Below are 23,195 nucleotides of genomic sequence, written 5' to 3' on the forward strand. Positions count from 1 at the left end.
TAGAACATATGAAAATGGAAATGCCCTCTTATATACAAAGCTTTCTTCAGTGACCCAGATCTCTGCCTACGTTCTGCCATTATTAATGGCTTGCTAGTTTGTGAGTGCTGTTTGTGAGTTTCGCCTTAGCCATAAACAGCCATTGGTTTAGATTTAACTCACGTTCGCAAGAATTTGCGTCGGTTTTCCTCATGGCGTGATCCATTGAGATGGTCATTCCATGGCTGCATGAGACAGAAACAAAGTTTTTAAAGCTGAAAACATGAAACACGTTTGACGTTTACTGTCAATGTCATTGCATCATTTAAGTGTGAAAAGACAAAGAACACCACTTCTGCAGCAACTCCTTCCTTGGTACCAAGCAATATATAAATAACAGATTCCGCATCACGGAACCAACTGAGACATGAAGACAATTTTGGTGAATATCAGTTTTTGTCCTGTACATTGTGCCTCAGGAGCTATGTTGAATGTGCGTTCATGGTATTCTTCACTCAGTAATATTACAATACTCAATTATCAAGTTTAACAGGCAATTAACTGGCTACCTTAATTGCATTAAAGTTTAAATGTGAGCTAGCTGTCATTCCATGCCAATTTTATTGGATAATGCACAGATTGGGTGCAACCAGCAACCAGCTCCTTGTCCGTGCATTAGTAATATGAGCCAACAGTGCTAGATTAACACGACAACAGTGATGTAGAAGCATACATTTTGGATAGTAAAGCTGTACATTTGCCAAGTACTCTGTAATAGGTCTGCCAACTCTCCTAGGCCTAGGTGCTGCTTGCATCAGATAAAATCACATTCAACCTTGGCGTTGTTCAGTTTTCATCTGATCCGTGCACAAAAAGTTCAGTCAAAACCAAAAAGCGCACAACTTGAAATTATTTAGGCTATTCAAAGTTGCTGCGGGCGTCCAGAGATATCTAGAGTGCATTTTGTATTTGGGAAGAGTAACTACGAACCATGTCAATCAATTGGTTTCTCAGCTGTTTGTAGGCTACAGTCAATGCATTTTCAGAATGCAGCACTTGTTTCTGTATTTTCCCCACAATTTTTCCTGTGTGAAAAATACAGAATCCTGCCTTAATACAATCTCTAACATACAATATAACAGCATGTAGGGTGCCACCACATATTCAGATCAATGGCATGTTGGGAGTGCGGATTTTGTAAGGGATGACATGAAATCTAAGAATGTACACACCTGAAATTTACACTCGAATAATTCATGAAAAGATTGCGGGCCTTAAATTAACAACAAGTATTGTTAAAACAAAAACAACCAAACATGTATTTTTTTCTACCTGAAGATAACACGCCAATAGAGCTCCAGTTGTTGGAGTCACAGAATCCCAGCATGCATCTGCCTTGATCAAAACTGTGCCACACTGGCAAAAAATCCAGGAGGGACCACTGACTCAGCCCCATTCTTTTCAGTTTAATTGTGACTCTGCCTTTAAAATGGTAGATGGTTGTTGTGCCCCAGAATGTCAGAACGAGAGGGGGCATGATTAAAGGAGATATTTTCATCATCGCAAAAGATCCTGTAAGGCGAAATAAATGGATTCCTGGCACCTGATAATTGCACGTGTAGGCCAACTGCTAAACCAAATTAAGATGATTGTTTATCATAATGTTAGCTATACGTGTATAACGTGGTCCTTTAAAGCTTATTCAAACTTGGCAAATGTAACTTTTTAATGTGTGAAAATAACCCCTTTTCACCTACAACCCATGTTTAACCTATGTTTAACTGAATACAGAGCTTGTGATAGCACTAACCTTAAAATCAAGCGAGCAAGCGTGTGGTTGGACAAAGCCCTTATTCTGACACTTTCCATTGATAATGTCAAGTGACACTAAACTTACTCTTCCAGTAAAGACAGTGCAGTTTTTAGAAGGAAACCCCCCACAACCAAACATTCATGACAAATTCAGCCTTTGTCCACTAGTACTCTTCCAGGGTTGTGTCAGCTGTTTTGCCTGACAGCTTTCTTGCCAACATGACATTCAGAACTCAACCCTTGACATTCAGAGCTCAGTCCAGTAGGCAAAAGAGGACATGCCCATTGGAAATCAATCAAATGGTCAGTTAAAAGCAAGTCTGGATGTTTGTCACGGATTCTGTGAATTTTGTCCATTTTGGGCAGTTCCATGACTCCCATTTCCTCCGTATATTGGACTTCCCGTGATTTTTCAGCAGTTATAGATGGCAACTGTCAATATTAATGTAGCCTACAGCATCGTTTATACAGGCCTGCACATTAACAATACTGCCAAATGCTGAGAGAAACAGTGTGACAATGGATACACATTCTGGAATGCACTGGGATCAAGATTCCCATCCTAGTCAGTTGTTGCAATGAGATGTTTGACCCTGTCAACAGTGTTGATGCCCAGGGCTCCTGTTTCAGTAACACCGTCAGTGACAACAGGTGCTCCATCAAAGGCCCAAACCACACAATATACAACATATTGGACCAAAACAAACTTTACAAAAATAAAAACAGATGCACGGTGACAGTTTAATTTCATTAATGCAATTTGAGCATGCTGTTTCTGTTAAATTAATGGCAAAAATTTTTAATTAAAGAATTAAATGCACCAGCCTAACAAGGTATTTTACTTGTATAGCCAGCAGCTGGCAACTGGCCGGCCATCCATCCATCCATCCATCCATCCATCCATCCATCCATCCATCCATCCCATCCATCCATCCATCCATCCATCCATCCATCCATCCATCCATCCATCCATCCATCCATCCATCCATCCATCCATCCATCCATCCATCCATCCATCCATCCATCCATCCATCCATCCATCCATCCATCCATCCATCCATCCATCCATCCATCCATCCATCCATCCATCCATCCATCCATCGTATTTTACTTGTATAGCCAGCAACTGGCCGGCCATCCATCCATCCATCCAAATTTCAAGCACTTGTTACTGTTGCAACAGTTGTGCATCTTATTTATCAATTGTTACCCTCTACTGCACATGGGATCTATTAATTTAACAGATTAACATTAAATAACAAACTTCCACTTTTTTCAAGTTTCCAGGATTTTCATCAACTTAGCTGTGAGTGCTCCACAACTTCAGCCAATATTTTCCATGACAAACACTCGGCCTTAATTATAAGTTTTTAAATAGGGACAAAATCTAGTTGTATGTTGAAATCATAGCGACTTTCAAAATTTAACTTCTATTTACTTGCAAAAAAAAAAAAAAACCTGTGGCTAACAGCTAACGGGCACTAGCCCACAACATGTCATTGTTAACACTGCTTCTGCAACTGAATGCTAACAGTGAAACCAATCCTTTTATGATCGGCTGGGCTAGTCCAGCTAGTTAATCTACTTCTCGTGGTTATGGTTCATAATGTAGTTGATGTGGCTCCTTACAAAGGGATTCAATAAAATAGATGTCACGGAATGATACCCAAGGCCACTGAGCCGGATCATTTGTCTACTCCGTAACCACATAAGGAAAGCACACAAGACCCGTTTGGTTTATTTTTCCAAAATACCTCTGCTGGTCTTTAGGAAATAACGACCTAATGTAGCCTAACTTGCTAACATCTTTATTTATTAAAATACTAAAATGTCAATTATCTAAGATAGGTCCCTATTCAGAACAATGGCAGATGCGGGTTTGTTTTCGCCCATGCAAGGCTCCGCCTACAAGCCAATGACGCATTGCTGACTAGATCTATACTGTCCAATGGCGTATTATGGTCTGCAGGGCACTAGAATTGGAACAAAACTAAAATCTGGACAAATTACTCATGATCACAAAGGTGGAAAGAAGCAGCAACATAGTTTGAACTAAATTCTCTGAATTGTCCATTTATTTTTTGAAGCATAGCTCAAGTTTACATGAAACTTGGTATTCAGTACCTCTTCATTCAGGCTCTAGTTAAATTGCAGAAGGGAAATTTGCTACAAGCAGAATCATTCAGACACTTGAAAGATATTTTGCCCAACAAGCATTATTTCGTTCAACAAGCTGGCTATATTGTTTTCCCTAATGTCACAATAATTCACACCCATAAAACTATTTGAAATACCCCCAAACCTTGATTGTGTGGCACAAATTGACCATTATATGCACAAATTCAAGATATATTTTAAGAGGGAGTACTGCAAATAGGAGATAAGAAAACAAAACAAATTTGTAAAATACTTACCGCAGCTGAATACAATATGCAAAAGCACAGAGAGCATGTGTGTGGAAAAGATCTTGGCATAGCTCCACGAAAATCATCCATCAGATAGGACATGGGAAACTTTGGCGGACTGCCCTCATAGGAAGACTTGTAATGACGAGGCTCCCTCCTGCTCCGTACGTGCCCCAAACGCTCATGGCTCTCAGTTTTGCTGTCGTTGTAGTCAGCACTGTGGCTACGGACCGGAGGTTTGCTCGTCGATCGCTGCGGTACACTATCAGTGCTGTCAGCCTCCCAGTCCTCTTGGTCATTGTGCACTTCTTCTTTTGGTGGAGAGGTCACTGTGTGTCCACCAGACTGAGCTCGCTTGGCCTTCAGCTGCATTATAAGGTGTGGTAAGGTTTCTATGCTTATCTCATTTTCTGGAATCTGTGCCAGAGCGTCCACATCCTCAGGAGACAACCCAAGAGCAGTGTACAGATTCAGTGTACTTGACTGCATTTCACCCGAGCCCTGGGGGGGTGAAGCATCCTGGCTTTCATCGGCAGTCTCTACAGGCAGAGAGCTTTTGGAGGGCCCAGGTTGCTCATTGTTCATTTGTTCATCATTTTTATCTGCCGATTCCATGCTGACTCCAACACTGCAGGCACAGGGATGTTCAATCCAGTTGTGAACTTCGTCAGCACTATCCAAGGAGAGACGCCCAGATATTGTTTAAACAAGCTTGTCAATGACTGTAACATACTTTAAGAACAGTCGCAAGTAATTCATGTGGCAAATCCAATATTTTAGTTCAGACATGATGTGTCACTGGGTACAAGGAGTCACTCACGTATCAGTGACAATCTCTCTCACTTTATTTGTGGTCAATGAGACTGTACTACCAGTATGAAATTGGTATTTTAAACCAAAGGTCTGGGCCTCTGAGGACATAACACCCTATGTGTTCTGCAGTTGCTTTTTTGCAATTTGTTTGTATTTTGCTCCATTCCAGTCTTGCTGTAACTGCACAACCTCCAGTCGAACCACAGGCAGGATGTGGGACATTTACTGCTATAACTCAGGAAGCAGGAACGTATGACACTGCAGTGGATTTTTTGTTTGCGATATGCTTCAGTTTTCCCTGATGAGATAATTTTATGAATGCTTGCTCCATACCGGCTTTGCCTACATATAAATACTAAACGATGTAAGTGATCCTTCCAGATGTCACGCAATCTCCACCAACCCGCCCCGCCCCCCCGACATTACTTACCGCAGCATCCCTAAGCAAATACATACAATCCAATTTTAAATAAGGCAGTCCCAGGGTTACGAACGTCGAACTTACAGATAACTCGTACTTACGAACGGACTGCCATAAAGCCTATTATATTAAAAAATTGAGTGAAATACAATGGTTCGTAATAACGAACGCACGCACTACTTTGTGACGCTCATGAAAACATTGCACGGCTTCAGCGGTTCGTCGGCTCGAGGAGAACGCCGTCCGACATTTTAAGTCCGATCACGTTGCCGTTAACACTGTGATGAGTGTGTAACTTTGTACTTGGCTTAATTTTTTCTCTTATTTTACCTTGTAACCATGCCTCCAAAGCGTAAATGCGATGCAAGTGCTGGTGATGCATCAAAGAAAAGGAAAACGATCACGATCGAAAATAAAGTGGAAATAACACTGCATTATTATTATGTACTGTATTATGTTTATGATGTTTTAGTGTATTTGGCAGTGTTTCTTACGTGTTTTATATGCACAGAAAGGTAAAAATATATAGCCTACTATAGGCCTATACTAAGACAAACATTTGACTGACGGTAAATAAGAACCGTATGTACCTGTTCCGACTTACCTACAAATTCGATTTAAAGACAGATTTAGGAACGGATCTCGTTCGTAACCCGGGGACTGCCTGCATTATTTATTTATTTATTTTTTAAACAGCGTATCTTCCAGTATTGTTTTTTAAACGACACTGCTGAGTATAACTAAAGTTAGTAATTAATGTAAGTGATGTTCCATTCCAGATTAAAGTTAGTAATTAATGTAAGTGATGTTCCATTCCAGACTATGAACTAAATGTATTTTAAACCTGGCGCGAACTCTATTACATGTGCCCCAAATAAAGGCGAAAGAGCATGCGGCATCAAAGCAGATTCTCGGCAAAAATCCACAAGTTTCATAATCCTAATTGTTGCAATGATTTCTTATCAGTCATAGATAATGAGGGTATTATTATTAGTATTTTGCCTCCGGAAAATAAACATTGGTCGATTTTTTTTTTCATTAGGTTAAGGATATCTGCAAAATCCTAATGATCACTTAGGTCTAAAGCATTTCGTCGCACCCTACTGCAAAACTAGCTGGTCGACAGGGATTACAAAAAGATGCGACTCTGGAACTACATTTAGAGTGCAAACTATTTTGTAATTCTGATTCATCAATAACGTAAACTATAGCTGAAATGAACGAACATGTGATTACATACCTTCTAAAGCATCCGTATTATATTTGTTACTTAGGACAAAAGCAAAGGCCTTCTTATTGAACACACGCCATTTTCTTTTTGCGTCTTTCAGGTGGAAGTTAGAGAAACACCCCCATAGCCTGGTGGTGTGTTCCCACCTTATACGGCCTATGGTTTCCACACTGTCACAATTCCGATCCGCTTGGCCTGCCAAACAGTAGACCGTTCGGGGAAGTCTGGTTTCTCTGTGTTTATTATTTGTATTTTTGTCTTGGTGTATTTTCGGGGTCTTGCTTATTACTTCCTTTTCCGTCGCTCCGCTTTCGTAGCTGTGGCAGCCGAATGACCATAGACATGTTTAAAGGCTGCACGACCAATGGCAACCTCCCCTTATAAAAATCGCGTGTTACAGTTCTATGGTCCAGGCACAGTTTTGATTGGATAATCTAAACGGAAAGTAACGTTACTACCCGCAGTGTGGATCAACCGTCCAAAATAAAATGCAACAGAAAAAATGCTCAACTAGCTAGCTAGGATTTTATGCTATCTAATGTTAGTAGAGGTTGATTACCAGTAAAAATAGCCCTTTGCCCGTGGGTATTCAACGTTAAACAGCCAGTATGGAAAGGCGGAACGTGGACGAAAAGTTGAGCGCCCCTGCTGATTTTGTAACATCAGATTCGAGAAATAAACAAGGAATAGGTAACTCGATAGGCGGTTACAGCCGCTTTGTTGACTAGCAGTGTTCCCTATCGCTGTAACGTTAGCCATTCAGTTAACTCGCTAACCTTAAGTTAACTGTTACCTGTTGTTAGTTTGCTGATGTCTTGTTGCATTTCGGTGCAATTGTGTGATTCTTTTCCATCAGCGTATTTATAAAATGACATTGCTAACAATCTAGTTACACACTTTTGCTTATAGCACGATGTCGTGCTGGGTAATATCTTGGTTGATTATTTAAATAAAGAAACAAATTGTATCTCGCACACTCGTAATTTGCTTTTGTTCGCAACCTTTGCTAACATATACACAAACCTTTTAAAACTACTATTAGTCTAACGTTTTACATTTCCGTCGATTTCTTAGGAATGTGAATTTCCATACTCACCAGAAGTTGATTTATTCTTAATAATCCTTACGATACAAAGCCGAGATGTTTCTAACGCACACAGTTTATATTCTCGTCCAACACTTGGCTTTATTTTAAATTCTCGTCTAATTAATGGAATTCACACTGTTGCATCTTTCCCTTTGCAGAGGCAGCCCACAACAACTTAATACCACCATCCCATTTTACTTCGTGCCCCCAAACTTCCACTACAGTGACAATGGCAGGGCCAGCAATTGGGAGGGGATCGCCAATGACTTGGGGTATGCCTATGCAAGCATCTCCTTTGGGCATGGAGAATGCCAACCCATGGCTAACAATTGCTCAAGCAAAACAAGAAATTCTGGAACTACGTAAAACAAACCAGAGACTGATGGAGCTACGTGGGAATAGTTCAAGCGTGTGGACATGTGGTCCACACCAAGAGGTCACTTCCAAGATAAGGTATAATTGAGACTAATTGTGATTATGAAGAGTAATGATCTGTAACTGCATTGCGGCTACAAATGTAATACCTCACCTGTTTTGCACAATAATTACTGTTAAAAAATTAGGTGGGTATCGTATGTTACTTTGGTTTCATTATCTTTGACATCATGATTAAATATAAATATTGGATAATTTTCGGCAGGTGTAAGGAGAAAGATGTTCTCTGATTACAACCCCACTTTGTGGTCATATGCATCTTCTGGACTAGGAAAAGATCTGTAATAGAAGTTTATGTTATACCATAGCGTTTTGCAAGGGTCTCCGTATCATTTTGCGTGTTCGTGGATAAATTGAGGACCGGGGTTTTTAAATAGTGGACCCTTATTATTATTATTATTATTATTATTATCAGAATCAGAATCAGAATCAGAATCAGAATCAGGTTTTATTGCCAAGTAGGTTTACACATACGAGGAATTTGTTTTGGTCAGGTGGTGCATAACAGTGAACATAAAATAAGATAAATAAAATGAAATAAACATAGTGCAATAAAAACATAACAGACATAAAATAACATAAACATAGTGCAAACGGTAAACAGTAAACAATAAACAATAGTGCAAGGGGATAAAGTGTTATAAGTACAGGTGCTGTCTGTTTGGTGTCCGTGGGGGTCAGGATAACAGTACAGTATCAGTGGGGGTCCCGGGCCTTGTTGATGAGGCCAGCTGCAGTCGGGAAAAAACTGTTCTTGTGTCGTGAGGTTTTGGTCCTGATGGACCGCAGCCTCCTGCCGGAGGAGTGTTTGAAAGAGTTTGTGTCCAGGGTGGGAGGGTCGGCCACAATCTTTCCTGCCCGCCTCAGGGCCCTGGAGGTGTGCAGGTCCTGGAGGGATGGCAGATTGCAGCCAATCACCCTCTCAGCAGCGCAAATGATACGCTGCAGTCTGCCCTTGTCCTTGGCAGTGGCAGCAGCGTACCAGATGGTGATGGAGGAGGTGAGGATGGACTCAATGATGGCAGTGTAGAAGTGCACCATCATTGTCATTGGCAGGTTGAACTTCTTCAGCTGCCGCAGGAAGTACATCCTCTGCTGAGCCTTCTTGGTGAGGGAGGTGATGTTCAGCTCCCACTTGAGGTCCTGGGTGATGATGGTGCCCAGGAAGCAGAAGGACTCCACAGTGTCGACTGGGGAGTCATGCAGGGTGATGGGGCGGGTGGGGCTGCGTTCCTTCTGAAGTCCACTACCATCTCTACTGTCTTTAGGGCGTTGAGCTCCAGGTTGTTATGGCTGCACCAGGACACCAGATGTTCAATCTCTCTCCTGTAGGCAGACTCATCCCCACCAGAGATGAGTCCAATGAGAGTGGTGTCGTCTGCAAACTTCAGGAGCTTGACTGACTGATGACTGGAGGTGCAGCTATTGGTATACAGGAGAAGAGTAGAGGAGAAAGGACGCAGCCTTGAGGGGAGCCGGTGCTGATGGTCCGGGAGTCGGAGACGTGTTTCCCCAGCTTCACGTGCTGCTTCCTGTCAGACAGGAAGTCGGTGATCCACCTGCAGGTGCAGTCAGGCACGTGCAGCTGGGAAAGCTTGTCCTGTAGTAGAGCCGGGATGATGGTATTGAAGGCGGAGCTGAAGTCCACAAACAGGATCCTGACATAGGTTCCTGCAGTGTCCAGGTGCTGGAGGATGAAGTGGAGGGCCATGTTTACAGCATCGTCCACAGACCTGTTGGCTCTGTATGCGAACTGCAGGGGGTCCAGGAGTGGGTCCGTGATGGTTTTGAGGTGGGACAGTACAAGGCGCTCAAAAGACTTCATTACCACAGAGGTCAGGGCGAGGGTCTGTAGTCATTGAGTCCTGCGGTCCTTGTTTTTTTGGGGACGGGGATAATGGTAGAGGTCTTGAAGCAGGCTGGTACGTGGCATGTCTCCAGTGAGGTGTTAAAAATGTCTGTGAACACCGGAGACAGCTGATCGGCACAGTGCTTCAGGGTGGAGGGAGAGACAGAGTCTGGTCCAGCTGCTTTGCGGGGGTTCTGTCTCTTGAATAATCTGTTAACGTCCCTCTCCAGGAGGGAGAGAGTCGTCATTGTGATAGGGGAGGGGAGGGGCCTCTGAGGTGGGTGATTGTAGAGAGGCCCGGGCTCCTGCTGAGATGGGGGAGGAGGAGCTGGTGGTCTGGAGCTGGTGAATGGGTTCACGGGGGATGGTGTCAGGACTGTCCCATTGTCTTTCAAATCGGCAGTAAAACTCATTCAGGTCGTTGGCCAGGCGCAAGTCATTAGTGGAGTGGGGGGCTTTCGGTTTGTAGTTGGTGATCTGTCTGAGGCCCTTCCAGACAGAGGCCGAGTTGTTTTCTGAGAACTGCTGTTGGAGTTTCTCAGAGTACAGTCGTTTAGCATCTCTCACCGCCTTGCTAAACCTGTATTTAGACTGGTCTTATTATTATTATTATTATTATTATTATTATTATTATCATCATGCGTTTGGTTGCGTGTGTTTGTGCGTGTGTTTGTGTATCTGTCCGCAGCTAATCTCGCATACTACTGGGCCGATCAGCCATTTGTTGTGCATGCTGACAGCAGGCCAAGGACCTGAATTCTCGAATATTTAGCAAATCGGTCAACGACAAGTATTTTATTTGAATTAATTTCCATCATTGCTGTCCATTGAAATAGATTGAGTGCTAACTCCTAACCGGCCGCTAGGGGTCGCAAGTGATCAACAACTGCTTCCGTTTGGAATGCTTTGCGGAGATCTGCACTCTACTGAGTGCACTCTTCTAGTTATTGTACTGCCAATAACCTGGTGTAGGAGGAATGCGTATTTAAAACAATGATAACCATCTGAAATCAATATTTACAATGGCTAGTTATTTAGTGTCGTGTAAATTGGATATGTATGTATAGTACTGAATATTGTTTGTTTAAATTGTGTTCTTTGAATGCTTGACAATGTTACATCTCACTTATTATTTTTTGGCAATCTCCAGCTCTAGTGGTTTTTGCATCAAACTCGCTTTTGGCCTCAGGGTGGTTTTACAAGCCATATTTGTCTTTGCCCAGCTAATTAGTTTTGAGGGACAGTCTGACCATGGCAAGCTTACATGGTGACTGTGATCGGTCCAGTTTTACTTCCATTGTCGTTGTCTCCCTATATTAAGTGACATTTACAATGTAAAGTTTCAGTTGTCTTCAAGAGACCACCACAATACATTAAGGTGTACACTGTAAAAATTAGTCGCCTGACAAAAATTTAAAATTGATGGCAATATAGAATGCCCTATAAAGACACAAAACCGCCAAAATTTATGAAGGTATGCGGTTCCTGTTGAAAATCACGTCTTTAGCGGACATGCGGTTGTCGACACTCTGTCTATGGTCTGATACTTTTATGCAATTATGCAGATCCTACTGAAGTTAATTTAGAGTGTAAGGTTGCATGTAATCTTGAAAGTAGTCAAAACTTGAACCTGCAGTATCATTCATGACCAAATTTTACCAATAAATGCACAGATAATTTCAAATAGTTTTATGGGTGTTTTAAAAAAAATCGAATTTATTTTTGTGAAATCATATGAAACACTATTATATTCTTAAGCAACTTAAAGCAAGGCTAATTCATCTAATGTGAATTTGACCATTTTTTCATGTCTCAGCTTTTTATGACAAGGGGTCTAAACACTTACACAGTGAAGACATCTGAATGTTTATTTTGTATTTATTTCAAATTCTCAGGCAACAAAGTGTGAAAATGCAAAAGTTTGAGAACTTGTCTAGCTGTTCTAAGTACATAGCTATTATATAGGCTACTTTTTGTGTTCATGTAGAAATGAGTGTTTATGCTGTTATACACCCTAGTTATAGTGCTACTTGTTATGGCAATATTAAATTTAGGCTACATTTAATTCATTGGCAGTGTTTTCACTACTTTCTCAGTTCTGCTGACAGAAGTGACCTGCCGTCCAACTGCTGGATTGATACAGAGTGGAAGCTGGAAACAGAGAGGATGAGGGCTGAAGTGGAGAACTTAAGAGGCCAAGTGGATGCATTAAAGGAAGCCATAGGCCGACAGAGGGATGATATTGTAAAGAGGGACCACTCCCTAAACAGGTACACTGTGCAGCACAGGTTTTTAAATAATTTATTAATTAAGCAATATCACACGAGAGGGAGTGCTGCTATACTGTATATACGCACAGCTGTGATTCTGTTTGTCTTGTGCCTGTGACTGAATCACAGCTGTGCTGATGTATGTGGAATTTTTTTGAAGTAAAATTTTTTTAAATTTTTTTTAAAGAGTTCCATTTATTCCTCTGTACTTTTGTAAGTAGAAAAATAAATGCAGGTGCGTCTTTGTTTTGAAATAGGTTGTTTAATGTAGGAAAGGAACTAGTGGGTCTGTTCCCCAAGTACAGATCAACAAAAAACCAACAACTGAGGGAGTGTGTCAGCACTTATACCCTGTCCCTCAAAGGACACAGAGGCCATTGGCCATTGCTTCGAATGAGAGCACATCACAGGAGATGGGGGTGGTTAGACTTGGGAGGGAAGAAACAGGATATGGGGGAACTGGACTGAGGTAGGGGGTAGAGGATATCTCACAAAGGTAATGCCAAAGGGAGAGAATTTGACTGGATTAGGGGCTAGACAAGGTTATCTCCAATTGGCCCACTACAAAGTGAGAGCTTCAGTGGAGGTTCATTGTACTTAGATTCCACATTTTACAACAATGTACAGTGTAATAGCAAGAGCTAGAGTGTGATATTGCTTTTATACAACAGTTTAACCTATAAACTATATCAAGTAATGATTGCAACAATGAATTATAATTTTTTCATCAACAGTTTGTGATTTGGCTTTTGCTGTGAACCAATTATTATTTGGCAAATTTCTTTGCAGGAACTAACTGCCGTTTAATAATGATAAGCAAACCAATAATTTAAAATGTATTCAGGCAGACTTGTCTCTAATCCATCATGGTAGGAAAAGTGAAGAACTGGAAGAGTTACGGGCTGAATTGTGTCAAACCAAGACGGACCTCAGCGACACCAAAGCAGAACTGGGTCAGAGTAGAGCTGAACAAGAACAACTTTGTGTTGAGGTCAGCCAAAAGAAATCCACCCTTCTGGACATTTTTTTATTTCTGTATATGTTGAGTTTACCCATTTCACTGTTTTGTAGTGTGTCAGTTTGATCTTGGTGCACATATTTTGAATCTGTAGCTGGAGAAATTAAAGAACATGGAGGGGGAGAGAAACAGGCTGGAGGCTCAGAGGACAGAGACTGAGCTTTGCCAAAAGGAGACATTTGAGGAGTCTTGCAAGCTGGAAATCCTGAAACTCAAGGAAGAGCTTCTGCAGACACAAAGGAAACATCAGGCCGAGGTAGGCTGAACCCTTAGCCCAGAATGTTCTGAGCATCTGGACAGTGGATATATGTCAAATTAGTATTTGACACACCTATAAATATAATTTGATTGAAGTTAAGTTGTGGTATAGTCATGATTGTTCCTGAAATTGAAAAGAGAATTTGTAGCATTCTGTAGATGAAAACAGAACATAGTTCTATATACAGTGTAGTCTGTAAGTGGACAGTGGCACATTTTTTGTTGTTTTGGCTCTATACCCCAGCACATCGGATTTGAAAAGAAACAAGGAATACGAGATTAAAGTACAGACTGTCAACTTTAATTTGAGGCCATCTGCATAAACAAGCAGGTGTACCTAATAAATTGGCTGCTGAGAGTATGTGCTTTTATGTTTCAGTATTGTTAAGTGTTTAGAAATATATTTTAAAGGATTGGTTTGTGTCTGTAGTTGGAGCAGCTGTCCGTAAAGCACCATACAGAGGTCTCTGCTCTTGGACAAACCAATGCTGACCTGCAGGACAGACTGAGCTATGCCACCGAAGAGATTGCCAATCTAGAGAGGCGTCTACAGCAAGTATCTGAGGAGAGAGACAAGCTGACGGAAGAATTAAGGTACACTACCTGTATTTATGGTATTTCAAGTAAAATACTGTTTTAGCAAATATATTTTAATATAGCAAAATCACAATAGTCAGCAAGTATATATTTACTGAATATCATTTCATAATAGAATGTCTGTTGATAGTTTTTGTACAGAACTTGGGGAGTGCAGTGGGCTTTCCAGCACTGTCCAGAAAGTGGCAATAGAGTTGCACAAATGCTGATAATGAGGCAAAGGGAAAAAACGTGCTGTACTACCAGCAACCAATATCCTATGATCTGATCACATGGTAAATTAAAATACCAGGCATTTGCAGTTTGCTTCATTCCTTAGCAGCTGTCCCAACTGGGAAAGGTTATGGCAAAAGGCTCATAGAAAAGAACCCTTTATCTATTTGATTATATCGATTATTACGATTACAACTATGTGTGATTTAATGAAATATGGATGTGGTTAAATGTTGAGTGCCTGCTGTTGTGTTTTTGGACAGCAATGTGCTGTCTATGTTTGGGAAACTAAATCAAGGATGTATCCTCAGAATGTGTGCATGGTAAAATGTTTTAACACAATTTACCATGTTTTAACAAATTCATGAATCCCCAGTTGTGAAATGTTCTTATCACTGAGGTTATAATGTACATGTGTTTCATAAGGCATTTTACTTCTTATTACCATTAAAATATTTAATGAGTTACAATTTTCAGCATTTTTTGTTCCTTGTCATTCATAATTCTCATATTGTGCATATAGCTTTTTGAGATTTTACAATATTTATATTACAGAAATCTAGTCTACGCATTACAACAGTATCTGCCAGCATTTCAGCCTCTTTCTCAGACAAGTTTAGCCTCGATTTAATAATATTGGGAAAAAATATGTTTTTGGCACTGAGTTAACATGAGACATGGGTATCCAAGCATAGCTCAGACACCATTATCTGGAGGGGTTTTTTTTTCTTTACTGTTTCAGAGAATAACCGTTGCTTGAGATATCTGTACATGGAAATTTAGTCAAGCTGTGCTTTGACCCAACCAGAAAAGGTTATTTTTTCGAGAAGTAGAACATTTTCAAGCTATTGCTTCAGGTAGTCTGTGTTCATCCATACTTGGATTTAACATTCTAGAAATGTATTTTCAGTCAAATCTATTTATGAGATGTATTCAATCATCTTTTGCAGTCAAGTGGGGAAAGCATATGAGACTCAGTCAACTACACTACAGAGACTAAGGAATTATGTTGGACAGCTTGTTCCTGAGAGACAAGAAGAGGCTAAACAAAGTGATATGGTTCAGGTAGATGCCTGCTTTCTTTTCAAATTTACCATACCACATTTACCATAAAAACGCACACATCCCTGTCTCACCTGTGTTTTGTTCTTTTTTTTTTAGAAACTGGAGAAGGAGAAAGAGGCTTTGCAAGTGACTGCAGAGCTTTTGACAATAAGACTGAGCTCTCTGGTTGACATATTGGCCATACAGGAGAAGGAAATGGGAGACACGGTTAGCTGTTTGCTGCTATTAATAACTGGCCTTTCATATTTGGGATAGTAATAATGCATCACTGTAATACTGTCATGTATACACATCAGATATTTAAAACCACAATGAGTCTGAATGTCACATTTTGGTTAGTAGTTTTTTCTTATTTCTAACTTTTAGGCTACACAGTCCCTTGCTTTCCCCACCCGCTTTGATACCCCTAGTTACCACTGCTAATCAGTTGAGGTCTCAGTTGACCTTCCTGGTTAGATACAGGCAATAAATATGTCTTTAAAAGAAAAGCAAGGGCTGCTTTATGATAGAATTAGTGGGAGTGGTAGGAGAAATAATTTTTTCTGTCCACATAAAATGATAATAAAATGATAATACCAGTCTCTGGTTGGTTCTGTGAAACTTTTAAGGGGTGAAACTTCTTAAAAGCATTTTAAAATTGGATGAACTGTCCCTGTTCCCACGACAGCTTTTAATGAATTTTTCTTTTTAGTTTAAGGAAATCTTGAGCCTTTCAGAATGACTTTTTTTCTTTTCTACTTTTCATAAAGTATGTATATTAATTACACACACATTAATAATCCTGGAATAACAAGGAATATGCAATTTGGTACATCCAGCCAACAAGTCCCTAGTTTTACTTTGCACTGGACCACTCCAGATGCCACTTGCTTTGTGGATTAATAACTCTCTCCTTTTACCTCAGATCCGATCAGATCCACTTCTGAAAGTTGGTTCAAAAGCCAGTCAAGTACTCCGGTGCTGGAGGGAGAAAGTGTTTGTCCTGCTGGTGCAGCTTCGTTCAAAGGACATTGAGCTACGAGGGGAGAGGGTTAAACTTCTCTCTACAGTAAGTTATTGACGAAAAATTCAGATTAAATGCAATTCATCTCTGTGATACAATGAGACAATGTGACATATATACAGTGCTGTGAAAAAGTATTTGCCCCCTTTCTGATTTCCTTTATTGCATATTTGCCCTACTGGATGGTTTCAGATCTTTAGACAATATGTGTGCCAAAACCTGGACCACTAACACTGCAACAATGATTCTGCTGTTGTCCCCCTGACGCATTCACTGCTTATTTTCAGAATGTATTGTATACCCTGGCTGGCTTCACGTCAGCACCAAACATTGTCAGGCTAAAGCTAAGATTTCTGCTCCGTCAAGTTTGAGCTGATAAGCTGTCGTAGATGCACACCTCATATCAGAGATTCTGAAACATGCATTTTGTGTGTCCAGATTTCCACTCTGGAACAGGAGGTGAAAAGGCTGATGAATCAGGCGAGCATGTTCCAGCACAGCTTACAAGACAGGATTGCTGAGCTTGACCTGGAGAGAGTCAGAAGAGAGGTGAGTTAGTGGGTCAGTTTTAGCCAAAGTGTGAACAGAGGGACTTCTTATATGATTGATTAAATGACACGGAATATTCCTCAACTGGTTAGAATTTTATTTGCATAATAATTTGCTATAAATTATCTTGCATATAGTTACCTTCTCAGAGCTGTGATTTATCTGCATGTACATAAGTAACATGCATATTACTGTGTAATGACACGTTTTTGTTGTTTTGGCTCTGTACTTCAGGATTTGAAACAATGAATGGTTAAAGTGCAGACTCTCATCTTTAATATCTAATGATCCATTACAGCCCTTTTTATTCCCCCATGTTATTATTTTTTTTACGGGTAGAATTGGATAGTGTTAACATGACCAAAAACTGGCGCTGATGGTTAGTCTTCGATACCTTTCCTGAATAATGTATGGAGAACCTGGCAGCCACGGTGGTAACAGTGTTTGCTGTTTCAGACTGCGGAGCGGGAACTGGCACAGGCCATGGATAAAAACGAGAGGCTGAAGGGATTGAGCCAGGTGACAGGTTCGGCCGTGAAGACGATGACTGAGGCAGTTCAAAGGTAAGCTGCCTTACATCGGACAGATTCGGCTCAATCAGAAATCCAAATAATGGCGACCCTTCAAATAATGCAATTGAAAAATGGTGAGCACAAAGCTTGAGGTTGCATAAAAAAGACCTAAATGTGAAGAAATTAAAGGACTTGATGATTACTCATTTTCTCCACCCTGGCTCCTATGAAATTAAAACAGGATGAAGGCATAATTCTGGATGCACCCGTCAGTTTTCCATTGTGATGTTCCTAACCATGCAAACCATAACTTCCTCTGCAGATTCGGTCTAATGTTTGAGGATAAGGTTACTGAGGTACAAGCGGCTCAAAGACATCTTCATAGATTGAACCAGAGGCTTACATTTGCTAAGGGAAGGGTTGAAACAATCCAAGGTGAGAATAGATCATTTTCCTTCACTTTATTAAAGTGTTCACATGGGGATTGCACAAGAGTCATGTCAGTGCTGTTGTTCATGTGCATTGGGAAGTCATTCGGTCTTACTTGACCATAGCAATGTTGACTCGTGTCTTACAGGACTAGTGATGAGAAGAGAGGCCCTATGGAAAGTGCAACAAGCTTCCAAACTGACAGACCCTGCCTCTGAATGGTACAGTAACCGAATGCAGTCTCTATGCCACTCCTTTCCAAAGCCCCTGACATGTTCAAAGTTGGAGAGTTAATTACATGAACTGTACTATTGTTAATTAATTGTTAATCAGTTGTTGGTTAGTTAATTGTGAGCTAATTGCAAAGAACCCATTAATTCTGACATGGGACTGAGCTGAAGTACATCATGGCAGAAGTACAACACTCAAGAATCATGCATCTTTCAGTTGTGGCCATGAGAAGATGGCAGGACATATTTTATGGGAAAGAGGCCATCCAGGGCTATACTTGCATGCCTCGTTCTCCCAGGTATCAGTAATACTGTGCAGGCTATTATTTGCTTATTTGCAGCGATTCATTTGCTGCTGGTTTCTCTCTTTGTCTAACTCTTTCTGTCTTTCTCTCTCCCCCTTTCTCAGCCAGCACACAGAGTTGGCACTAGTGTGTGAGGAAAGGGACAACCTTGTGCAAGAACTGAAGCGCACCCCAGATCTCATAGAGAAGGCTCTCTCAGAAGCACATAAACGGTGTATGTTCCTCCTCATTTCTTCAGTACATCTTTTCTGTTTCACGTGTGTTTTTGCTTTTTGTGCTTGTTTCAGTTGCTTTAGTGCTGAAGTTGAACATTGAAGCACCCAGTCAAATAACTGGACACGTTAGAATTCTGGATATTTCAACTTTGCTATCCTGTATAACTTTTTTTGTGGAAGCCAGTGCACTTAATATGCACTGGAGGTCGCTGGTGCACGGCAAAATGAGCTGGTCTCGGCCAGCTGAGACCCTCCCATCCATGAGTGATGCTCACACCAGTTCCTTAGCCCTGCAGTGCAGCTGTCCGCAGTTAGCACTGGCACTGTCTGAATACCATTTGTTGTCCTCAAATAATGCAGTACAGTGTACAGTGGTGTTATGTCTCAAGAGGTTTATGTGTGTATATTACCCAATTATTCTTCAAAAATAACATTCAAAGTTATTTCAGGTTGAAACTATTTCCTATGGCGCACACAGCCGGGGACTGCTGCACTGAAGGAAATTGTGGTGCAGCTTCCTATATGAACATGACTATATAAAGGTCCTTGGAAGGGAAGAGCTTGTGCTGATGTTTATGTTTATCATATTGAATAAACTCTATAAAATTCATCTGTGTGTACACGCACTGGAAACAACATTGCTGTAGAAACTGGTTTTCAGAGTAAATTGAAAAGTGTTTTCTTGCTTTAAACCATGATGCCTGTATACCACCAATACCCACCGTTATAAAGTTGGCTGGTATGAAGCGTCCTTCTTTGTACACAAAAAAGCGCATGTCGACCTAATAGTCCGAGCCAGTGAGAAATGTGCAGTTAAACTGAAATAATTATTTAAACCCAGATAGTGAACTATCCCTTTAAGTCAGTTGTAATGTTTCCATTTCATCACTGGAACCAGTTTAGTTGCCCTTCTTTGTACCTATCCAAGAGTTTCTATATCATCCTTATAATGTGGTATCCAGAACTGCATGCAATATTGTAAGTGTGGTCTGACTAAAACATTGTCTTGCATCAATATAAACTCTTCATTTATACCATAGTTTTTGCATTGTATCCTTGTAACTATTGCCACAGAACAATGCCTAGATTATGATGAAGACCAGTTCATTACTGCTCCTAAGTCTTCTTTTAATTGATATCATTTTGGCTTTGCTCCTGCCTGGAAATTAACTTTGATTTTTATTTTCCACGTGCAGAACTTCATTTCATTATATTCAATGCAATGGCTTTATTAAATGCAGTGGTTATATTCAGTGCATTGGCTATATGAAATGCAGTGGCTATATTAAATGCCACTTTCCATGTTTCTGCCTGCTTCTGTAATACTGTAATACTCTTGGAAGTGTAATAACTCACGGTATACCCACCTTTTAACCCATGCAGTTGAGTCTGAACTGAAAGAGTTGAAGCAGTCCTTGCTGCAGAGTAGGGAGAAGGCCCTTAAGGCAGAGGCAGGCCACTCCCAGGCACTGCAGAAGCTGCAGGAGGCCCACACAGATATGGAGGAGCAAACCAAGAGTCTCGAGGAGCTTCGGGCTGAGCTGGTCAACCAGCAGGAGCAGAGTGAGAGAGGTAAGTATTTAAAAGTTGTGAAGGTGCTATTCTGTAGGTCAGATCAGAACATTTCGTTTTCAAAGGCACAACTTGTGTGTAAAAACACAGATATTATGGCAGACTGCAGTTTCCAGTGCTTTTGAACAGCCTTTAAAGGTACTTGGGGACAGCCCTTATATTAATAGATGAACCGATAGAAATGTCGTTTGTTGTTTGTGTTTGTTTTTCACCAGCCCTACGAGAGAAGGTATCTGAGACAGAAGCTCGCTTTGTGCAACAGCTGAAGGAACTGGAGTCTCAACTGAATACAGCGAGACGAGAGCACACTAAGGCCGGTATGAGACAGGCAGTGCCTCTACAGTCTCCCTACAGATGTGAAGAAAGCATTATTGTACTTAATTCAGTCAGAATATTGTTATTTGTGTTTTTTCATGTAAGCAATCTGTACCAAATATTGTTTCATTAATTTTCAGAAATTCTAAATAGGTCTTTTATACAATTCTGTCATGCTCTTCAAAACCAGATTTTTTTAGACAGATTTTTTTTGTAGCATTCTTATAGAATTAGCATCAAGCATTTCATCTACAGCTCAGTCATCTTGGACAATGACCTTGCACTGAACTATGGGAGCTTGAACACGCTTTCATAAATTTTAAGCATCAGAGATTGTAACTGCTGATGTGCACTTCTGGTATCATACAGGATTGGTATTCTTCATGCCTACATCATCAGGTGGGGTCTGGCATAATCACAGGAGCAGGTCTCGTGTCAATCAGGATTTTGCATGTATGGAGCCAGAGTGGTTGCATTATCATATGCAGATAGTAAAATATATTTTTATGTTTTTGAGTAATTTTGCCTTAAAACATATAAATTGCAAATGTACAAGTTGATTCCATTTTTCCCTATACAGAATTACGATTTATCAGTCACTAAAATGAAATAAAGTTCTGTATAATTGTGTTTATTCATAGGAAAACAATAGTGTGTTTTGATTAGATTTAACGGCCCATGGTGAAACGATGGTAAAAATGGAGAAGGGTCTATGACTTAATATATGTGTATGGTGAAAATCTGACACATTTGTTCTTTTGACTTCATGTCGTCCTTGCAGTGCTGACTCTAAGGCAGTCAGAGAGGCAGGCAGAGAGAGACAGGGAGCGATTGAGGGAGATGCATCTCCTACAGGATGAACAGATCCAGAAGGAAATGCAGGAATTACAGAAGCAGCTCCAGGAAACGGATAAAGATAGAAACATTCTTTTAGTAAGTCTCCCTGTTGGGGTGCAAGTGGCCCCTTAGAATCATCCATGAAGCACAAAACTGTTATTTGTTGTGAATCTATTCATTTATGTACTTGATTGAAATAGTGTGTGTATGTATGTAATGAATATACACTACATGGCCAAACATATGTGGACACCTGACATCCAACATCTCATCCATAATTATGGGCATTAATATGGAGTTGGTCCACCCTTTGCTGCTATAACAACCTCCACTGTTCTGGGAAGGCTTTATACTAGATGTTGGAGCATTGCTGCAGGTTTATGCTTCCATTCAGCCAGAAGAGCATTAGTGAGGTCGGGCCCTGACTGGGCCTGGATCGCAGTTGGCCTTCCAATTGAAAGCAGTCATTCCATGCAAAGGATATGTGACAAAGTACTAAACATGACTACTTTGATTTACATAAGATTAATATGTCCAAAACATTATAGTGCCTGAAATGGGGAGGGGGGGGGGGGGGGTGTTGTAATGTCTATATGATGAAACTAAAATATATGTGAAAATACTCTGTAATACAATCTGGGAATCTGCACTTTAACCATGTGAATTGTTTTGATTACAAATCTAAAATTGTTGAGTACAGAGCCAAATCAATAAAAACATTTGTTCCAAACATTATGGCACTCACTGTATACACACATGCATATATACATATTTACTCTTGTGCAGATGTTTGCGTATATACATATACCAGTAGTGAAGTGTGAACTTGGCTTAACTGACTGTTCATAACCTTAGGCAATAGTACATGAAAATGGATTCTTGGACCAGTGGAAAAGGGCGAGGACCACAGCACTTTACACATCCAGAGCCCTAGAAGCACAGCACCAGAGCAGACCCGGAGGAAAGGCCGTGCATTTTGAATCCAAAGTGAAGCCACTCACTAGAGGTAATTAATGAGATTTTTCAAAAAACCTGGATTGAGGTTTGTGATGTTTTTTCCCTCTAATCATGACCTAATGCATTTATGGAACTTCATTCCTACTTTCCTTCTCCCTACAGAAATGACGTCTGTCCTGCATGACCTGCAAGCTCTAAGTGCCTCTGTTGTCAACAGCTCAGAGATCTCCAGTGAGGAAGATGACAATGGAGAGACCAGTGGGCCTTCTAAAGAAACCGTAGAAGGCCCATCACAAAACAATTCCAAAAATAAGTAATTTTTATGAAGATATATCAGTTTTGAGCCAACCGTAAAAATCTGTCAGTCTACAAATAAAAATAGCACAGTGTCCTTGAAATCAGATTTTCAGATAAGGTGTGAAATTGAGTATGTATAGTGCTTTTGAGGGCAAGGCTGTTTTCCATGACTTCTTGATTTCTTCATTCAAAATGGTGGAGGTGTAGGTTGCTCAACAAATCGCAGAGAAGTCGTCCACCATACAAATCAATAGCTTGGCAACCAACCAGCATTAGGCAAGACATGCATACTGTATGTTTTACAGGGCTTAAGTCTCACAAACAATCAATGGCTAATTTTTGTATGGTTTATATCACTTATTTTACATTATGGCCTCCCTGTCCTTTCCCCAGATTGTTAATTTGCCTGATATTTGTTGTCCTGCTGTCTAAATGTACCCTTGGTAATTTATTAATAAATGTTAATGTACATTTAGGAAAGCCTTAGCAGATGTAATTTTTTTTTTTTTTAATTAAAATTG

The 23,195-nt window shown here is 40.5% G+C and overlaps 2 protein-coding genes across 5 annotated transcripts in view; one reads left to right on the plus strand and one right to left on the minus strand.

Moving 5' to 3' along the window:
* zgc:152816 (uncharacterized protein LOC777712 homolog) overlaps positions 1-7,777 on the minus strand; it is a 22,236-nt gene extending 14,459 nt beyond the window's left edge. Inside the window, exons 1-3 of one of the 4 annotated variants that reach the window (XM_064350226.1) lie at positions 7,758-7,777; positions 4,206-4,869; positions 163-224 (exon numbers count right to left, since the gene is read on the minus strand). In XM_064350226.1, coding sequence (XP_064206296.1) covers positions 163-224; positions 4,206-4,811 — 668 coding nt within the window. In that variant the 5' untranslated portion in view covers positions 4,812-4,869; positions 7,758-7,777. Of the gene's footprint in view, positions 1-162; positions 225-4,205; positions 4,870-6,670; positions 6,971-7,757 lie in introns of those variants that run through there. The other 3 variants (XM_064350224.1, XM_064350225.1, XM_064350227.1) reach the window with 3 other exon arrangements.
* Positions 7,124-23,154, plus strand: cchcr1 (coiled-coil alpha-helical rod protein 1). Its single transcript, XM_064350234.1, has 19 exons — positions 7,124-7,351; positions 7,907-8,201; positions 12,129-12,302; positions 13,176-13,293; positions 13,415-13,576; positions 14,009-14,172; positions 15,339-15,453; positions 15,550-15,660; positions 16,358-16,501; positions 16,895-17,005; positions 17,462-17,568; positions 17,840-17,952; positions 18,095-18,167; positions 18,586-18,695; positions 20,080-20,268; positions 20,484-20,585; positions 21,365-21,516; positions 22,276-22,426; positions 22,540-23,154. Exons 1-19 carry the CDS (start codon positions 7,270-7,272, stop codon positions 22,692-22,694), a joined length of 2,628 nt encoding a protein of 875 aa, XP_064206304.1. The 5' UTR covers positions 7,124-7,269; the 3' UTR covers positions 22,695-23,154.
* Positions 23,155-23,195: the final 41 nt, after the last annotated feature.

The sequence above is a fragment of the Anguilla rostrata genome, chromosome 9, assembly GCF_018555375.3.
Source record: "Anguilla rostrata isolate EN2019 chromosome 9, ASM1855537v3, whole genome shotgun sequence".
In the NCBI taxonomy this organism is placed as follows: domain Eukaryota; kingdom Metazoa; phylum Chordata; class Actinopteri; order Anguilliformes; family Anguillidae; genus Anguilla; species Anguilla rostrata.